Source organism: Ailuropoda melanoleuca, chromosome 15 (assembly GCF_002007445.2).
Source record: "Ailuropoda melanoleuca isolate Jingjing chromosome 15, ASM200744v2, whole genome shotgun sequence".
Taxonomy (NCBI): Eukaryota; Metazoa; Chordata; class Mammalia; order Carnivora; family Ursidae; genus Ailuropoda; species Ailuropoda melanoleuca.
This window is the reverse complement of record NC_048232.1, coordinates 84,952,288-84,967,329: the sequence shown is the minus strand read 5'-3', so window position 1 is coordinate 84,967,329 and position 15,042 is coordinate 84,952,288. Positions and strand designations below refer to the sequence as shown.

The following is a 15,042-nucleotide window of genomic DNA, read 5'->3' as shown; positions in this document are numbered from 1 at the left end:
TGTGTATGTCCTAAGGACAAGGGCTTTCTGTCGCCTAATTACAGGACGGTGATCAAATCGGGAAAGTAACATTGATGCAATGCTCTTATCTTTTTTTTTTTTTTAAGATTTTATTTATTTATTTGACAGGAGAGAGAGAGCGTGAGCACAGGCGGGGGAACAGCAGGCAGAGGGAGAAGCAGACGCCATGCTGAGCAGAGAGCCCATTGTGGGACTCGATCCCAGGACCCTGGGATCATGACCCGAGCCGAAGGCAGACACTTAACTGACTGAACCATCCAGGCGCCCCTGCAATGCTCTTACTGAATCCATGGGCCTTAACTCAGATTTCACCAATTGTCTCAATATTGCCCTTTATAGGGGCGCCTGGGTGGCTCAGTCCCTTGAGCATCCGACTCGTGATTTCTGCTCAGGTCGTGGTTGTGACATCAAGCCCCTGTGTCGGCTCTGTGCTCAGCAAGGAGCCTGCTTGAGATTCTCTCCCTCCCTCTCTGCCCCTCCCCTGCTTGCGCGCTCTCTGTCTCTCTTTCCCTCAGATAATAAATAAATCTTTAAAAAAATATTGCCTTTTATAACTTTAATTTCTGGCCCAGGATTTAATCCAAAGGCTCGCGTCACATTCTGGCACTCTGTCTCTTTGGCCTCTCTGTTGGTTTCCTAGGACTGTAAAAGTCACCGCAAACTAGCATAAAACAGCAGACGTTATTCACTCACAGTTCTGGAGGCAAGAAGTCTGAAATCAGTGTGTTGGCAGGGCCACCCTCCCTGGAGGTCTAGGGGAGGGTCCTTCTTGTCTCTTCCTGCTTCTGGTGGCTGTCAGCAAAGTTTAGCTTCCTTGGCCTGTGGCCAAGTCTTTGTCTCTGTCTTGGGGTGGCCTCTGAGTCTTCTTTCTCTTCTAAGGACACTTGTCATTGGGGTTTAGGGCCCAGCAGGATAATCCCAGATGATCTTATCTCTTAGCTTGCTTGCATCGACAAAGACTTTTATCCATGTTGGATCACATTCCCAGGATCCGGGTGGATATATCTTTTGGGGGCCACCATTCAACCCAGCAGAACTTTCTTTAATAGGGACCAGTTCTCTGACCTTTCTGTGTTTTTTTGTGCCATCGACATTTTTGAGGAGTCTTGGCCAGGTATCCTGGGGAATGGCTTTCATCGTTTCCTCCTGGTTAGAGGCAGATGAAATGATCCCATTTCACAGATGGAGAAACAGCTCAGAGAGGCTAAGTGATTTGCCCGGGGACAAAGACAGCTAGAAAGGACGGGTGACCAGTTGTCTTCCTTTGCAAGAGTATTCTCCCCAAGTAAACCTAAGCAGTGAGCTAGGCCATGGGATTTGGGTTTTCTGTTTTTTAAAAAGCCAAACGCTGGGTGGCCCGGTTAGCTGAGTGTCATACTCTTGCTTTCGGCTTGGGTTGTGATCTCAGGGTTGTGGGATCGAGCCCCATGTCTGGCTCCGTGCTCAGCACAGAATCTGCTTGGGACTTCTCTCCCTCTCCCTGTCCCTCTGCTGCTCACAGGGAGAACCCCATGCTCGAGTGCTCTCTCTCTCTCTCATAAATAAATAAATCTTAAAAAAAAAGTCTACTTTAAAAATAAATAAATAAATAAAATCTAAACCACCTCTTAAGGGTTTTTGTGAGGTTGAGCTGTGTGGGGCAGGGGATTGGCAAGAAGGAGCCTCTCAAGGTCATGCTGAAGGTCAGAGCGATCATGGGCCAGGGGTTTAAGAGCGTGATTGGGGAAGCAGGTGGACGCAGGTTCAAATTGCAGCTCCCCACCTGCCAGCTGTATGACTGTGGGCGAGTTGCTTAACCTCTCTGAGCTGCTGCTCGCCTGTAAAGTAGTGGTGGGGACAGCTCTCTGAGGGTTATCCTGAGATGAATGCCCACGTGGGGCTCATCGTGGTGCTGGGCAGTAGACTCTCTGAGTTTCAGGGGACCTTGCAGATCATCTGGTCCAGTTCATTTCAGAGAGGGGAAGGGACTTAGCCAGGATCACACAGCCAACAAGGAGCAGAGCTCCCCAGTGGCCAGTTCAGTGCCTCAGCTGTCCCTTAACACCTGGAGGCAGAACTCCGGGTTCAGGGGTTTGTGTGTGTATATAAAGCTAGCACTTAACATCCCTTAATAGGACCAGGGAAATTGACCAAAGGAAGAGAAGGGGGGAGGGAGCACAGATACACAGTGCTCAAGATGAAGCACAATTACTTGTGAACTTTATTCTGAGCTTCCTGGCAGCCAAAGTGAAAAGGGATACATGCTCTGTTGTGTAGCTTTCTTTGTCCTGGTTCCTCTGGGAAATGGAGCTTTGACAGTGACTTAGGAATACAGTGATAGGTTTCATGTGCCTGGGTTTTATAACTTCTCCCAGCCAGCACCAAAATGGATGCTGGGGTTCCCTGGGTGAGGATGGTGGGGAGAGGGTGCTCCTGGCAGAGGGGACAGCACGAACAGAGGCCTGGAGGTGTGAACCAACTGGTGTGTTTGCGGGAAAGGCAGGTGGCAGGCCCCTCCCCGTGCCCATGCTGACCTCGGGGGTCTGTCCCTGTCATTTCAGTTGGGCCACGTGGTCCTCTCCCCAGTCTGGTTCCTCTATAACCTGCTCATGAAGCTGTTCCAGCGCTCCACCCCGGCCATCACCCTTGAGAGCCCAGACATCAAGTACCCACTGCGGCTCATCGACAAGGAGGTGAGTGCCCGACACGGGGGGGGTTGCAGGGGCTGGACCCATGGAGGCTTCTTGCCCTCCCTGCGAGCACCGTAGTGTTTCTCGGCACCTGCCGTGTGCCCAGGATACAGGCCCCACCTCCGAAGTAGGTCCTGTTGTCTGCCCATCTTAGAGATGGGAATTGAAGTGATGTCCCCTTCTAGGGCTACCAATAAGCGGGCACAGGGATTTGAACTCAAGTCTCTAACCACAGAGCCTACTCTCTGAACCACACTGTCTATCCCACGAAAGGCCAGAACAAGAGGGACCCCTCAGGACTTTGGGGTCTAAGCGTCCATTTAACAGATGGGAAAACAGGGCAAGAGAGAACAGGGGGGCATTGGAGGTCACACTGTGAGTTAGGGGTAGAACCAGGACTCAGGCCTACCCCTGACGTGGTCCCAGGTGCTTCCCATCCCAGTGCTGGCCCTTTCATCCCCGCCCCCATGGTCATCTACTCAGGGCCTGGTGCTTGTCGGACCCCAGTATCTTCTGCCTCTGTGCAGATTTGTGATCTCATGCTCTCGCTATGTGGCTCCCCCCGCCCCTCTGGAAGGCTCACTCTTGCCCTCCTGTTGGACCCTTTTCCTTTTCAAACGTCTGGTCATGATTGAAAACCACCCTGTCCCTCCTTTGCCCTGCCTCACTATAACAGCTGCTTTTTCTCCCGGCTCTCCCTCATCAGAGCCCCTCCCTGATGCTATTTCTGGCCACCGGCAGCTGCCTCGGAAGGGTGTGACAGGGAGAACTGAGTCATGGAGCAGAGAAAGTCACCTGCCAGGCCCCGGCCCTGGGCCCCGGCTCCACCCTGAGCTCCACGCGTGTGGTCCCTGAGGCGCAGAGCCGGGAGGTCACAGACAAGTCAAAAACCAAAGATAGGAAAAAAAAAAAAATCACCAATTCCCGGAGGCTTTTACCAGGCTTTATCTTTTCAGTTGTTTTATATATATTTTAACAATTTTGATTTTAGAAGGAACGTATGGTATATATGCGCTTACGATAAAAATTCTTTGTGAAGTATTAACGTCCCATCCATCACATCCCCCGCCACGCCATCCCCGTGTGGAGGGTCCATTCACGGGCCCGTGTGAGCCTTTTCCAGGCATCATGTTCATATCCGGGTGATGTGTGGGGTTGTAGGCGTGTGTATACTTACTCTCACTTTTTTAATATCCTGATTTTTTTAGCCAGCCACACAACATGGATACTTACCATGTCTCACCCAAAGCTGGCTCATTATTTTTTTTAAAGATTTTATTTATTATTTGATAGAGAGACAGCCAGCGAGAGAGGTAACACAAGCAGGGGGAGTGGGAGAGGAAGAAGCAGGCTCCCAGCGGAGGAGCCTGATGTGGGACTCGATCCCAGAACGCTGGGATCACGCCCTGAGCCGAAGGCAGATGCTCAACGACTGCGCTACCCAGGCGCCCCCTGGTTCATTATTTTTGATGACTGTCTAGTACTTCTCCATAGGGGTGTCACGCAGTGGACCTGCCAGTCTCTTTGGGCCGGAGGCTAATATCTTAGCAGTTAAATCTGCCCCCCCCCCACTGTAGCCTAGTGGTGGCTTTTCGGAGTCAGCGGGTGGGTCCACTTTTTGATACATTTGCTAAGCTCTCCCAAGGGAGGCCCCCACGGCTTGCCCTTCCTGGACCTGCTGACCCTCAGGGTCCCCCTGAAGCCCTGGGGGTCGACTGCTCAGCTCGTCATGGCCAGCAGCCTCCTGAATGCCGGCACCGTGCTGGGCCCCACGCTGACGGTAGCCTCATGACTTTTCTGTGCCCTCCTACTGTTGTCCAGCCCAAGAATTATCAGCGTCTTTCCCTTGTTTCTCTTCGTCTTCCAAAAACTGTCTGGTGTGTGGGTTTCTGACCTTGAGTCCCAGGACCAATTGAGAACCCTGGAATCCATGCCCGGGAAGCCTGGGGGCTCAGTTTGCCTGGAGTGCAGGGTCTCTGGGGGGGGGCAGCTTCAGGCCCGGACTGCTGGGGCGCCAAGAGCTCTGGCTGTGTCCTGAGTGGTGGCTTGGCCCTGGCTTTCTGAGACCCATCCGCCTGGCTCTGCTCAAACACTTCAGGGACACTCAGAGTGATGCTCTGTTCCTTTGGAGGAGTCTGCTGTCCTCCCTCCACGCGAGGACACTGTGTCCATCAGTGGATCTTGCCACGTCACCCAGTCTCATGTGGGTGCGAACACGTGCTGGACAGTGGCCTGCCTTCTGTGCGGCCCCTCCACACCCCCCGTCCTGGCTGCACCGGGTGCAGGAGAGACCCCACAGGGGCCTCAGGGGGCTGGGGCGCCAGGCTTGTTCCCAGCTCTGACCACAGCTTACTGTGGGAGACTTGCCTCCCCTGGTCTTGATTTAAGACTGCTTAACGGGGATTCGGGGGCTTTAGTTCTGGCTCCTTCCTCCGCCCGGCCTGGCCCTTAGCCAGCCTCTGCCCTGCCCTGCGGGGGAAATGCCGTCACCTGCCCACCCTGCACAGGGTGGAGGCCTGGCTTAGGGCTCTTAGCTGTGGCCGTGACCTTGGGGGCAGTGGGGCTGGCACACCTCCTCCCCTGTGCAGCCCTGCTGTAGTCATGGCCGTCCCACTTCTCAGGGGGCTTTTAGTGTCATCTAGAGCCCCTCTCTTGTGTCCCAGGCCCAGACACGTGGGCCTTGTCTCAGCTCTACCCCTAGTTTGCCAGCCCAGGGCCCGAGGTCTTCCTGCCACCCCAGGACACTGCCCAATCCGATGGTGGGGTTGGATCCTCCCTCTTGTCCCCAGAATTTTCTGGGCCGTCTGGCAGCCTCCGTTTGGGATCCTGAGTTCATTCCCTACCCTGGTCACCTTGCTGGGTGGCCCTGGGCGGGTCCCTGACCTTCTCTGGGCCAGTGAGAGCAGAGGCACGCGCAGTGTGTGCCTGACCCCCTGGCCTGCGCACGTGTGCGTACAGGTTTTGTGTCCACTGTGGCATCTGCATCCCTTCTGAATGACATGAGACATGAGCTCTGAGGGCGGGGGGCCCCTCTGCCTGGGGCGCCGTCTAACAGCTCGGGCCTCTTTGCAGGTGATCAGCCACGACACCCGGCGGTTCCGCTTTGCCCTGCCGTCACCCCAGCACGTCCTGGGCCTCCCCGTCGGTGAGTGGAGCCGGGGGGCTAGGTCAGAGAGGTGGGAGCTTTGCACTTGAACTAGGGAGAGTGGGGAAGGCTTCAAGGACAAGGAGACAGCCAAACTGGGCCTTCAAGGATGAGTGTCAGAATGAGAGGGGAAATCCCTGGTGTCCCCGGCAGTGGCACAGGCAGGAGCAGAGGTGTGACGGCAGGGAGCTGGGACAGGACGGGAATCCCTGTGGGGGCAGGAAAGGGGCCCTGGAGCCGAGGCCAGGCCAGCCTTTGAGGGCAGGGCGGGGGGCACAGGGCAGTGGTTGACTAGATAGTCCGTGGCCCCTTCGGGCCGGGAATCACCCCTCCTCATCCTGCAGGCCAGCACATCTACCTCTCAGCTCGGATCGATGGAAACCTGGTCATTCGGCCCTACACTCCCGTCTCCAGCGATGACGACAAGGGCTTTGTGGACCTGGTCATCAAGGTGAGGTCTTGGGGCTGTGGCCGTGTTGGGGGCAGGGGTGACCCCATCCCCTGTAGCCTGAAGGCCCGGTGCTCCCTCGTGCCTGGTTTCTGAGTGAATAGCAAGCTGGAGCTTCCCAGCACAAGCCAGATGTGGGGGCTTGGAAGAGGGCAGGGCCTGGCGCTCAGGAAGTGTGTCTTCAACTGAGATCATCTGCAGGAGAGAAACCAGGAAGGTTGACCAGCTCGTGCAGAGCTCACTGGCTGCTCTTGGACCTGCAAAGCCTAGGGCACTGGGTGTCCGGTTGTGGCCCCAGGGGGCCTGCTCCACCGCACTCAGTCACACGGTCTCGGTGACCAGCCGGTCCTTTCCTGAGCATGTTTCCCTAAGAAACAGCCCAAAGTCCCATGAAGAGTAGTGTGGGGAGCTGGGATCCATCGTGGGTCCAGGATGGGTGCGCACTGTGGAGGAGATGGAGCCATTAGATCAGAGAGGCACAGAACAGCCAGCAAGGATCTCAGTCATCACATTGGGGGCACCTGGGTGGTTCAGTTGGTTAAGTGTCCGACTCTTGATTTTGGCTGAGGTCGTGATCTCAGGGTTGTGAGATCGAGCTCTGAGTCAGGCTGCATGCTGAGCATGGAGTCTGCTTGAGATTCTCTCTCCCTCTCTTTCTGCCCCCCTGCCAGCTTGCGCACATGTGCTTTCTCTTGCATGTGCTCTCTCTCTCTCTAAAACAAAAACAAAACAACACGTTGAGTGGAAGGAGAAATGAGAACCATAGCACAGTATACTTTTGTGAAAATCAGAAGCACAAGCTTTGCAGAAGCATCCGTGTTCTCTGATTGCACGTCCAACAAATGCGAACCAGCCAGGCCAGCAGGGGTGGGGTGTTGGAGACCCTCCCAGGAAAGGCCCAAACCCCTGTGACCACCCTGGCTCAGCACTCCTGGGGGCCAGGCTTACTGTCCTAACTCCACCGTGTGGGCCCCCTCACTGGGCCCCTCATGGATGGGAGGACAGGCAGAGGGCCCCGCTGGGCCGCAGCTGAGTCCCTGGTTCTCGCAGGGTCCTGGGGTGGCGCTGGGTCTGTGAGGGCAGGAAGGGAGCTGGGCCCGGGTCCCTCCTTAGCTTGGTGTCATTTAGATTGTACTGGGTGCCCAGGCTCGCGAGCCTCTCTTTGCCCGGAGAGTGGAAACCCTTGCTTGAGGGGAGAAGCACATGGGACCGAGCGCCAGGAATGGCACAGAGTGGGGCAGGTGGGGTGATGGGAGCTGCTCCCCCGGGCAGGTAACAGAGGGCTAAGATGTGGAGGCTGAGGAGGCGTTGACCAGACAGAGAGAAAGGAGAAGGACCTTTCTGGTGCAAAGGCCCTGAGGTTAGAAGGAGGCTCGAAGACTGATGCAGCCAAAGGTCAGGGGCTTCAGAAGACTAGAGGAGGGATGGTGGGGCGGGGCGGGGGGGCAGTAAGGTTTGGGCTTTGTCCAGAAAGAAAGGGAAGGGGTTGAGGGTTCCAGCATCTGTTCTTGGTGGAATCTCTAGCCGAATGTGGAAAAGGTATTGGTGGGGTGTGTGTGTGGGTGTGTGTGATCCAAGTAGAGGATGGGAAACTCAGGAAGACCAGGCCCCTTCTGGCTTAGAGACCTCGCTCCCTGCTCCCCATTGGCCCTGGACAAGAGTTAGAGTCCTGGCCCGCGCATGGCTCTGCCTGCCTCTCCATGTCCCTGCACTTCCCTCACGCTGACACCCCCACCCCCCCGTGCTGTGGCCACGACGAGCTCTTCTTTCTCCCCCAAGGCCCAGGCCTTTTGGGCTGCCTGTCCCTCCCCAGGTGCCCCCTCCCCGCCCATCACTCCTGCTGGCCCCTCAAGGCCCAGCACCCCTAGCACTGGGCGGGGTGAGCTGTGCAGCCTCAGTCTCCCCGTCTCTTTCTTGTAGCACTTCCTTTCTTCCAAAGAGAAGTCCCACAGGGCACAGGGAGGGAAGTTGTTCCAGGAACGCTGTTTTTATGACAGCACAGAATGGAAAGATCCAAACATGCACAGGAGGGGGGAGCTGAGCCCACTTCCCGGAGCCTTTCTGTGCTGACAGCGTGGGAATCTCCCATTGGGAGGGGGCACAGAGATGGTTCTTGGCAGAACGTTCATATATCCAGCCCTCGGGTCGGGAGCCTTGTTCACCAGGCTGACGCTTTGTGTTCAGAGGAATTGTTAGGGAAAGGCAGGCTCCGGGGGGCTGGCCTGCAGATGGGTACTTTTAGATGGGTGGACAGGGCCTTACGTGAGAGCCACACACAGGCCGCAGAGAACCCCAGAAGAGGCGCTTTCTTCCCTCTGTGGCCCAGAGCTCAGCCCGGTGACCCTGGGAACGGGGCTTGAGAACTGTGGGTGTGTCTTGCAGGTTTACTTCAAAGACACCCATCCCAAGTTTCCTGCTGGAGGAAAGATGTCTCAGTACCTGGAAAGCATGAAGATTGGAGACACCATTGAGTTCCGGGGCCCGAACGGGCTGCTGGTCTACGAGGGCAAAGGTGATTTGGGCTGGAGTGCCCGGAGGCCCCAGCAGGCACAGTGAAAGGCTGGGCTGGGTGACCCTTGTTGGGCAGGCAGTCTCCTCTCTAGGGCCTCAGTTTCCCCGGCTGTATAGGAGGGAAATAGGCCAGCATAGGGGTGACTGGCTGCCCACAGATCGGCTTTGTTTGAAACCAAACAAGCGAAAGCATCGAGCCGCAGCGTTTCTGGCTCCCCAGCCTTGCCGCTGCGCCCCCACCCCCACCCCGCACTGTCTGTGGTGGGAACGAAGGGCTCACTCTCCTGCTGTTCTCGGCTGACATTGCCGCCATCCCGTCCTCTCCCTGCCCCCAGCTAGCTGGCTGGGTGTATGGTGGCCGCCCGTGCCTTGGACCCCTGAAGCAGGGACAGGTGCTCCAGCCCGTCCAGCCCCAAGCCTGGCATGTTTGAGAGCTGGGGTCTCCCCGTCTCCTCCTCCTCTCCGCAGGAAAGTTTGCCATCCGTCCAGACAAGAAGTCCAACCCTGTTATCAAGACGGTGAAGTCTGTCGGCATGATCGCAGGAGGGACCGGTATGTGGACCCGGAGCCCCTTGCTGAGCCCCTGGCAGGCAGATGTCATGGGTGGGGGTCAGGGTCAGGCCATGGGACGGGACGCAGATTATAAGCCGTTGTGAGCTCCCTGAGGTCAGGAGCGCAGGCCTGGAGGCACCTCGCCTCCACGCCACCTCCTGCCTGCCTGGCACTGGGCCTGTGTGTATGTATACAGCAGGTGCTCACTCAGCGTGTGGGGGCTGCTGTTTTGCAGGCATCACCCCGATGCTGCAGGTGATCCGCGCCATCATGAAAGACCCACATGACCCCACCGTGTGCCACCTCCTGTTTGCCAACCAGGTCAGTGGGTGTCCCGAGACACGCAAACTGGGCTCCTGCAGAGAGGGGGCGCAGGGCCTGCGAGGCACCGCTCAGGGGGTCTGTGCGGCTCCATGGCTGAAACGTGAGGGTGCTCCGAGCGTCCCGTGCACGGGTAGCTTTCCTGTGGCCAGTGGCGGTCAGGTTTTTCAGCCCAGGGTCTGACCCGAGTGGGCTGCTTCGGGGGCAGAGGGGGTGAGGCGCCTGGAGAGCCCCCCACCCTGGGATTTACTCCTTGGCTGCTTCCTCTGAACCTCGGCACTCGCCCCGCAAACAGAGTTAGGAACCCAGCAGTGCAGTGGAAGAATGCTGGCTGGGGCTGGGGCTGCTCCGGAGCCGGAGTTGCCATCTTTACGGAGTGGCCGAGAGCACAGCGGCAGGCAGGCCCTGAGCTGGGGGTGTTGGGGCTGGGTTTGGACCTGGTCTGTCTGACTCCCGTGGAGCCCTGCTACCTGGGAGTGACCTGGAGACACATGAGGCAGTGGCCTGTGGTCAGAGGGGGCCATGTGAGGAGTAGGTCACTGGGGAGTCCAGGAAGGCTTCCTGGAGGAGGTGACACCAGGCTGAAGGACAGGGCCACATGGAGCCAACTGGATGAAGCGGCGGGAACGGAGAGTAGGGAGCCAGAGGCCACAGTGTGGGTGAGGCTGTGGAAGGAGCAGGTGTGATTTGGGGAACAGTTGTCTGCATTTCCCGATATAAGGATGTGTAACCCGAGATGCCAGAACATAAGGAGACTTGTCCGAGGAATGAGGGACCTGTCACCGGGACCATCTGCTATTTTAAGGGGGACAGTCACGGCGCAGGTTTTGGCCTATTTCCTTCCAGTCCCTCCTTGTTCTGTAGTCGACTGCACCTGTGTTCGGCCGTTTGCTTCCTCCACTCCCTGTTATGTCGGCAAACGTCCCCTCTGCCGTAGGAACCATCTGCAAATGCCATTTGTAATGAACACCCTCCGCAGCTTTGAGCCGCTCCCCAGGCAACATGGGGAGAAGGGGGCGTGCGTTTCTGGGAGTCTGGGTCTGCTCCGCTGGGCTGCTGTCCTGCAGGCTTTGCCAAGTATGTGGCCCCCGGTGGACGGGATGATGGCCATTTGGGTGACGAATGTCTCCAAGGACAGTCCCTCCTGACCTCTGGGCCCTGATTCCTACCCCTCCCACCCCCAGACTGAGAAGGACATCCTGCTGCGGCCCGAGCTGGAGGAACTGAGGAACGAACATTCTGCTCGCTTCAAGCTCTGGTACACCGTGGACAGAGCCCCTGAAGGTGAGAGACAGAAGTGCTGAGTGGGCTGGGCTCGGTGGGGTGGGCTGGGCTCGGTGGGGGTCCTGGGCCTTCGACTTGCTTGGTCTCCGATGGTGCTCAGGGTGGCTCCGTGAGAGGGAGGTGGTATGACCCCATCTCACAGATGAGGGAGGGATCAGAGAGGGGGAAAGGAAGTGTCCCACCGCACCCAGCTAGAAAACACCTGAAGTGGGGCTTGAACTCACGTCCTCCTCCAGAGCCCAAGGCCTTCTGCCCCTGCTGGACAAAGCAAGCTGGCCTTCTGCCCTCGATGGGGAGCTCACTCTGGGGCAGGTCAACAGGGTCAGTGCGGGGCGTGGGGGCAACTGCGCCCGCTGTGCGGTTTGTACCCCATAAGGCGTTAGCCCTGGGGGGGTGGGCTGGGCTGACATACAGTGACCCTCTTTCTACCCCTCCAGTTTGCCAAGGTCACATAGAAGGCAGCGAATGAGGGCCGCCTATAGAACCTGAAATAAGGCTGTGCTCTAGGACTTAAGTTCTGCTATTCTGCTTAGGTAGGGCTGTGAGTACCAGAAGTCTCTCCATTCCTTCTTTGCTGTGAGAAGAGCAGCTCAGGCTGCTTGGTCTGCGGCGCTGACAATGTTTGGCTCCAGGGTTGGGACACTGTAGGGAGTGGCTTCGGTGTGACTGCGGCCCTGTAGGTCAGGCCCTTCCACTTTTCAAGAGAAGCAGGGACCTGCGTCTTCACGGGAAACTTCTAAACGTTGGAAACTGGACATTTTCGAAGCACCCTTATGGGCCCCAGCGTGTGACCTGCCCTGGCTTTGCCTCCCCCTCCTCCCAGGGCCCACGGTTCCCCAGGGCTCAGCCATGGTGTGGGGAACACCCCACCTCCGCTTCCCCTGGAACTGAGCAGATGGGCTCTAGGGGCGGGCGCCCGTCTCCTGAGCTGGGTCATCTGGACCCATCCCCGAGAGAGGAGCCATCTTTCTGGGGTGATCAAGCCGGGTCCCAGGCCTCCTGGCCAAGAGCGAGGCGTGGGCCTGGGTGGATTGTGGACCTGAGAGCAGCGCCCCAAGGTCTGTCGCTGGCCGGCCAGCCTGGACCAGCCCATCTGAACTGGGCTCCTTGTCAGCCCCTCCGCTCTGTTCCTGAAGCTAGCTTGGCCCCGTGAGCTGATGTTCTAGTGGGAGAAGATGAACAGGAAACAGGATCGTTAGCAAGTCACAGAGCCAAGTAGCAGGTGGTTAGAGAGACCAGGGAGAAACGAAGTACAGGTGACCGTGGGCAGCACCAGGATTCGGGGCACTGATCCCCATTTGTAGTCGAGAATCCACATAGAACTTTTGACTTCACAAAAATGTAATCATTCGTGGCCTACTGTTGACCAGAAGCCTTACCGAGAACACAAGCCGTCGATGCACACCTGTTTGTACGTCACACGTGGTGTTCTGGGCGAGAGAGAAGAAAACGTTAACAAGAAAATCATAAGGAAAATATATTGAGAGCACCGCACTAACGGCAAAAGACGCACGTAGGAGTGGACCCGTGCAGGTGTCCACGCCCCCATGCTGTTCACAGGTCACATGTAGGCTCAGGCAGGGAGGTCTGGCGGGGTCACCCGGTCCGGGAGTTGCTCCTTTTCCTACAGTAAAGAAAGGAGCATCTCTCTTGTATCCGCGTCTCACTCACTCAAAGGTGGGAAACAGGTTTCCTCCCTGCTGGTCACGTGGTAGGATAAGCTTGTCACCTATGGTGGGAGCTTCCTCGGCCCTGTGGCCCGCGGAGGAGGGGCCGGCGCTGACCCCTGGTGGTGACACATGGCAGTGCCAGCACCGGAGTGCTGCGTGCTGGGGACCCACCATTTGAACAGCAACCAGTTACCCGCCGAGGAAGACTTGGGGCTCGCTGGTCCAGCATCTCACGCTTGTGTTCATTATTAGCTTGACCCACAGTTCGAGAGGAGTTGAGGTATTTCTACAACATTGGGCGTAAACTGCGGTTCTAGGTGCTGAGAGATCACAGTAGCAGGCGGGCGAGGCTAGCGCGGAAGTGAAGGAACGGGGAGCGGGGCGAGCTCACGTGGCAAATACAGCTGACCTGTGTTTTCCCCACGAAGCCTTCAGTACACGTATAAAGAAAAATACATTAGCTAAAAAAAGATCCTTGGAAAGTCGAGATGTCTTATATACCTGCACGTTTTATACGCCAGCAAATATAACTTAGTCAGTCCCGTGCAATTTCTTAAAAATAGACTTAAACCTCTTCCACCTATTTCTCCCTCCCCCCACCCCTGCCTCTGGCAGCCAGCAGTCTGTTCTCTGTATCTATGAGCTTGGGGTTTTCTGGATTGTTGTTGTTGTTTTTAAGATTCCACATATAAGTGAGATCATACAGTATTTGTCTTTCTGTCTGACTCATTCCACTTAACATAATGCCCCTGAGGTCCATCCGTGTTGCCACAAATGGCAAGATTTCATTCTTTTCTATGGCTGAATAATATTCCATTGTACTGAAGGGGTTCAGGACCGCCCCCCCCCCCACGTGGGACTGAATGTGCCACTTTGGCATGTGGATTATTTTGAGCTGAAGCCACTAGAGACCCTGCTGGGCTCAAGAGAAACTTTTATCCCTTCCTTAACTGTACAGAAGAATCTAAATTGGGGGTCTTTCCCAGAATAAGGGCTATTAACAGAGGTAAATTTTATTTGAGTGACCCATCTGTATGGCAGGGCACACATCTAATTACCAAACATCTGCTTTGTATCACCCTGTGAAATGCATTCCTTTCCTCTGAAATCCCAGACCCTTACCCCCTTTTCCTTAGTTCAGAATGACATATAGACCTCATTTTGCCTGTCTTTGGAATGTCCATGCCTGTGTTGATTCCCTGGATGTATGTTATTAAATTTGATTTTCTCCTGTTAATCTCTCTGATGTCAATTTGATTCTTAGTCCAGCTAGAAGGACCTTTGAAGGGACAGGAATTCTTACTCCCTGATGGTATTTATAACACACTTTCTTTACCCATGTATCCATTAGTGGGCATTTAGGATGCTTCCATATCTTGGCTGTTGTAGACAGTATAGTGAACATGGGTTGGAGATATCTTTTTGAGTTGGTGTTATCATTTTCTTCAGGTAAATACCCAAAAGTGGAATTGCTGGATCCTATGGTAATTCTGTTTTTAATTTTTTGAGGACCCTCCATACTGTTTTCCACAGTGGCTGCACCAGTTTGCATTCCCACCAACAGTGTACGAGGGTTCCTTTTTCTCCATATCCTCGCCAACGCTTGCTGTTTCTTGTCTTCTTGATGGTGGCATTCTGACAGCTGTGAGGTGTGCAATTGAGCAGAACGTGTGTGTGCTTTTGGATGGAATGTTCTGTAAGTGTCTGTTAAGCCCATCTGGTCTAACGTGTTTCTTAAGGCCAGTGTTTCCTTATTGATTTTGTCGGGGTGACCCATCCATTGATAAAAGCGGGGTATTAAAATCCCTTACTATTGGGGCCCCTGGGTGGCTCAGTTGGTTAAGCGTCTGGCTCTTGGTCTTGGCTCAGGTCATGATCTCGCAGTCGTGGGATCAAGCCCCACGTCGGGCTCTGTGCTCAGGGCAGAGTCTGTTTCAGATTTCTCCCTCTCCCCCCTGCTCACTTTCTCTCTCTCTCTCAAGTAAACAAATAAATAATCTTTTTTAAAAAGCCCCTAATCCCTTACTATTATCATGTTGCTCTCTATTTCTCCCTTTAGATTTGTTAGTATTTGCTTTATATAATCCGGTATTTCTCTGTTGGGTCATAAATATTGACCAATGTTACATCCTTGTTGGACTGACCTCTTTACCTTCATGTAACGCCCATCTTTGTCTCTTACTCACTCCAGCTCTCTTTTCATTTCCATTTGCATAGAATATCTTTTTCCGTCCCTTCTCTCTCAGTCAGTATGTGTCCTTACATCTAAAGTAAGTGTCTTGTAGGCAACATATAGGTAGGTCTTGTTTGTTTTCTGATTCCAGTGTAGTTAACATACATAATTACATGCTTCAGGTGTACAATGAAGTGATTCAGCAATTCTGTACAGTACTTAACGCTCCTCCTGATAGGTCCTCTTCA

General features: G+C 55.3%; 1 protein-coding gene across 1 annotated transcript; it reads left to right on the top strand.

Annotated features, from left to right (window-relative positions):
- Nucleotides 1–2,539: 2,539 nt before the first annotated feature.
- On the top strand, nt 2,540–14,099 carry LOC100475004 (NADH-cytochrome b5 reductase 3; the record flags this gene model as incomplete). Its single annotated transcript, XM_034644019.1, has 8 exons — nt 2,540–2,693; nt 5,763–5,835; nt 6,180–6,286; nt 8,666–8,795; nt 9,263–9,346; nt 9,582–9,667; nt 10,852–10,951; nt 14,071–14,099. Coding segments are annotated over exons 1-8 (693 nt in total), but the record flags the coding sequence as incomplete, so codon positions are not given.
- Nucleotides 14,100–15,042: the final 943 nt, after the last annotated feature.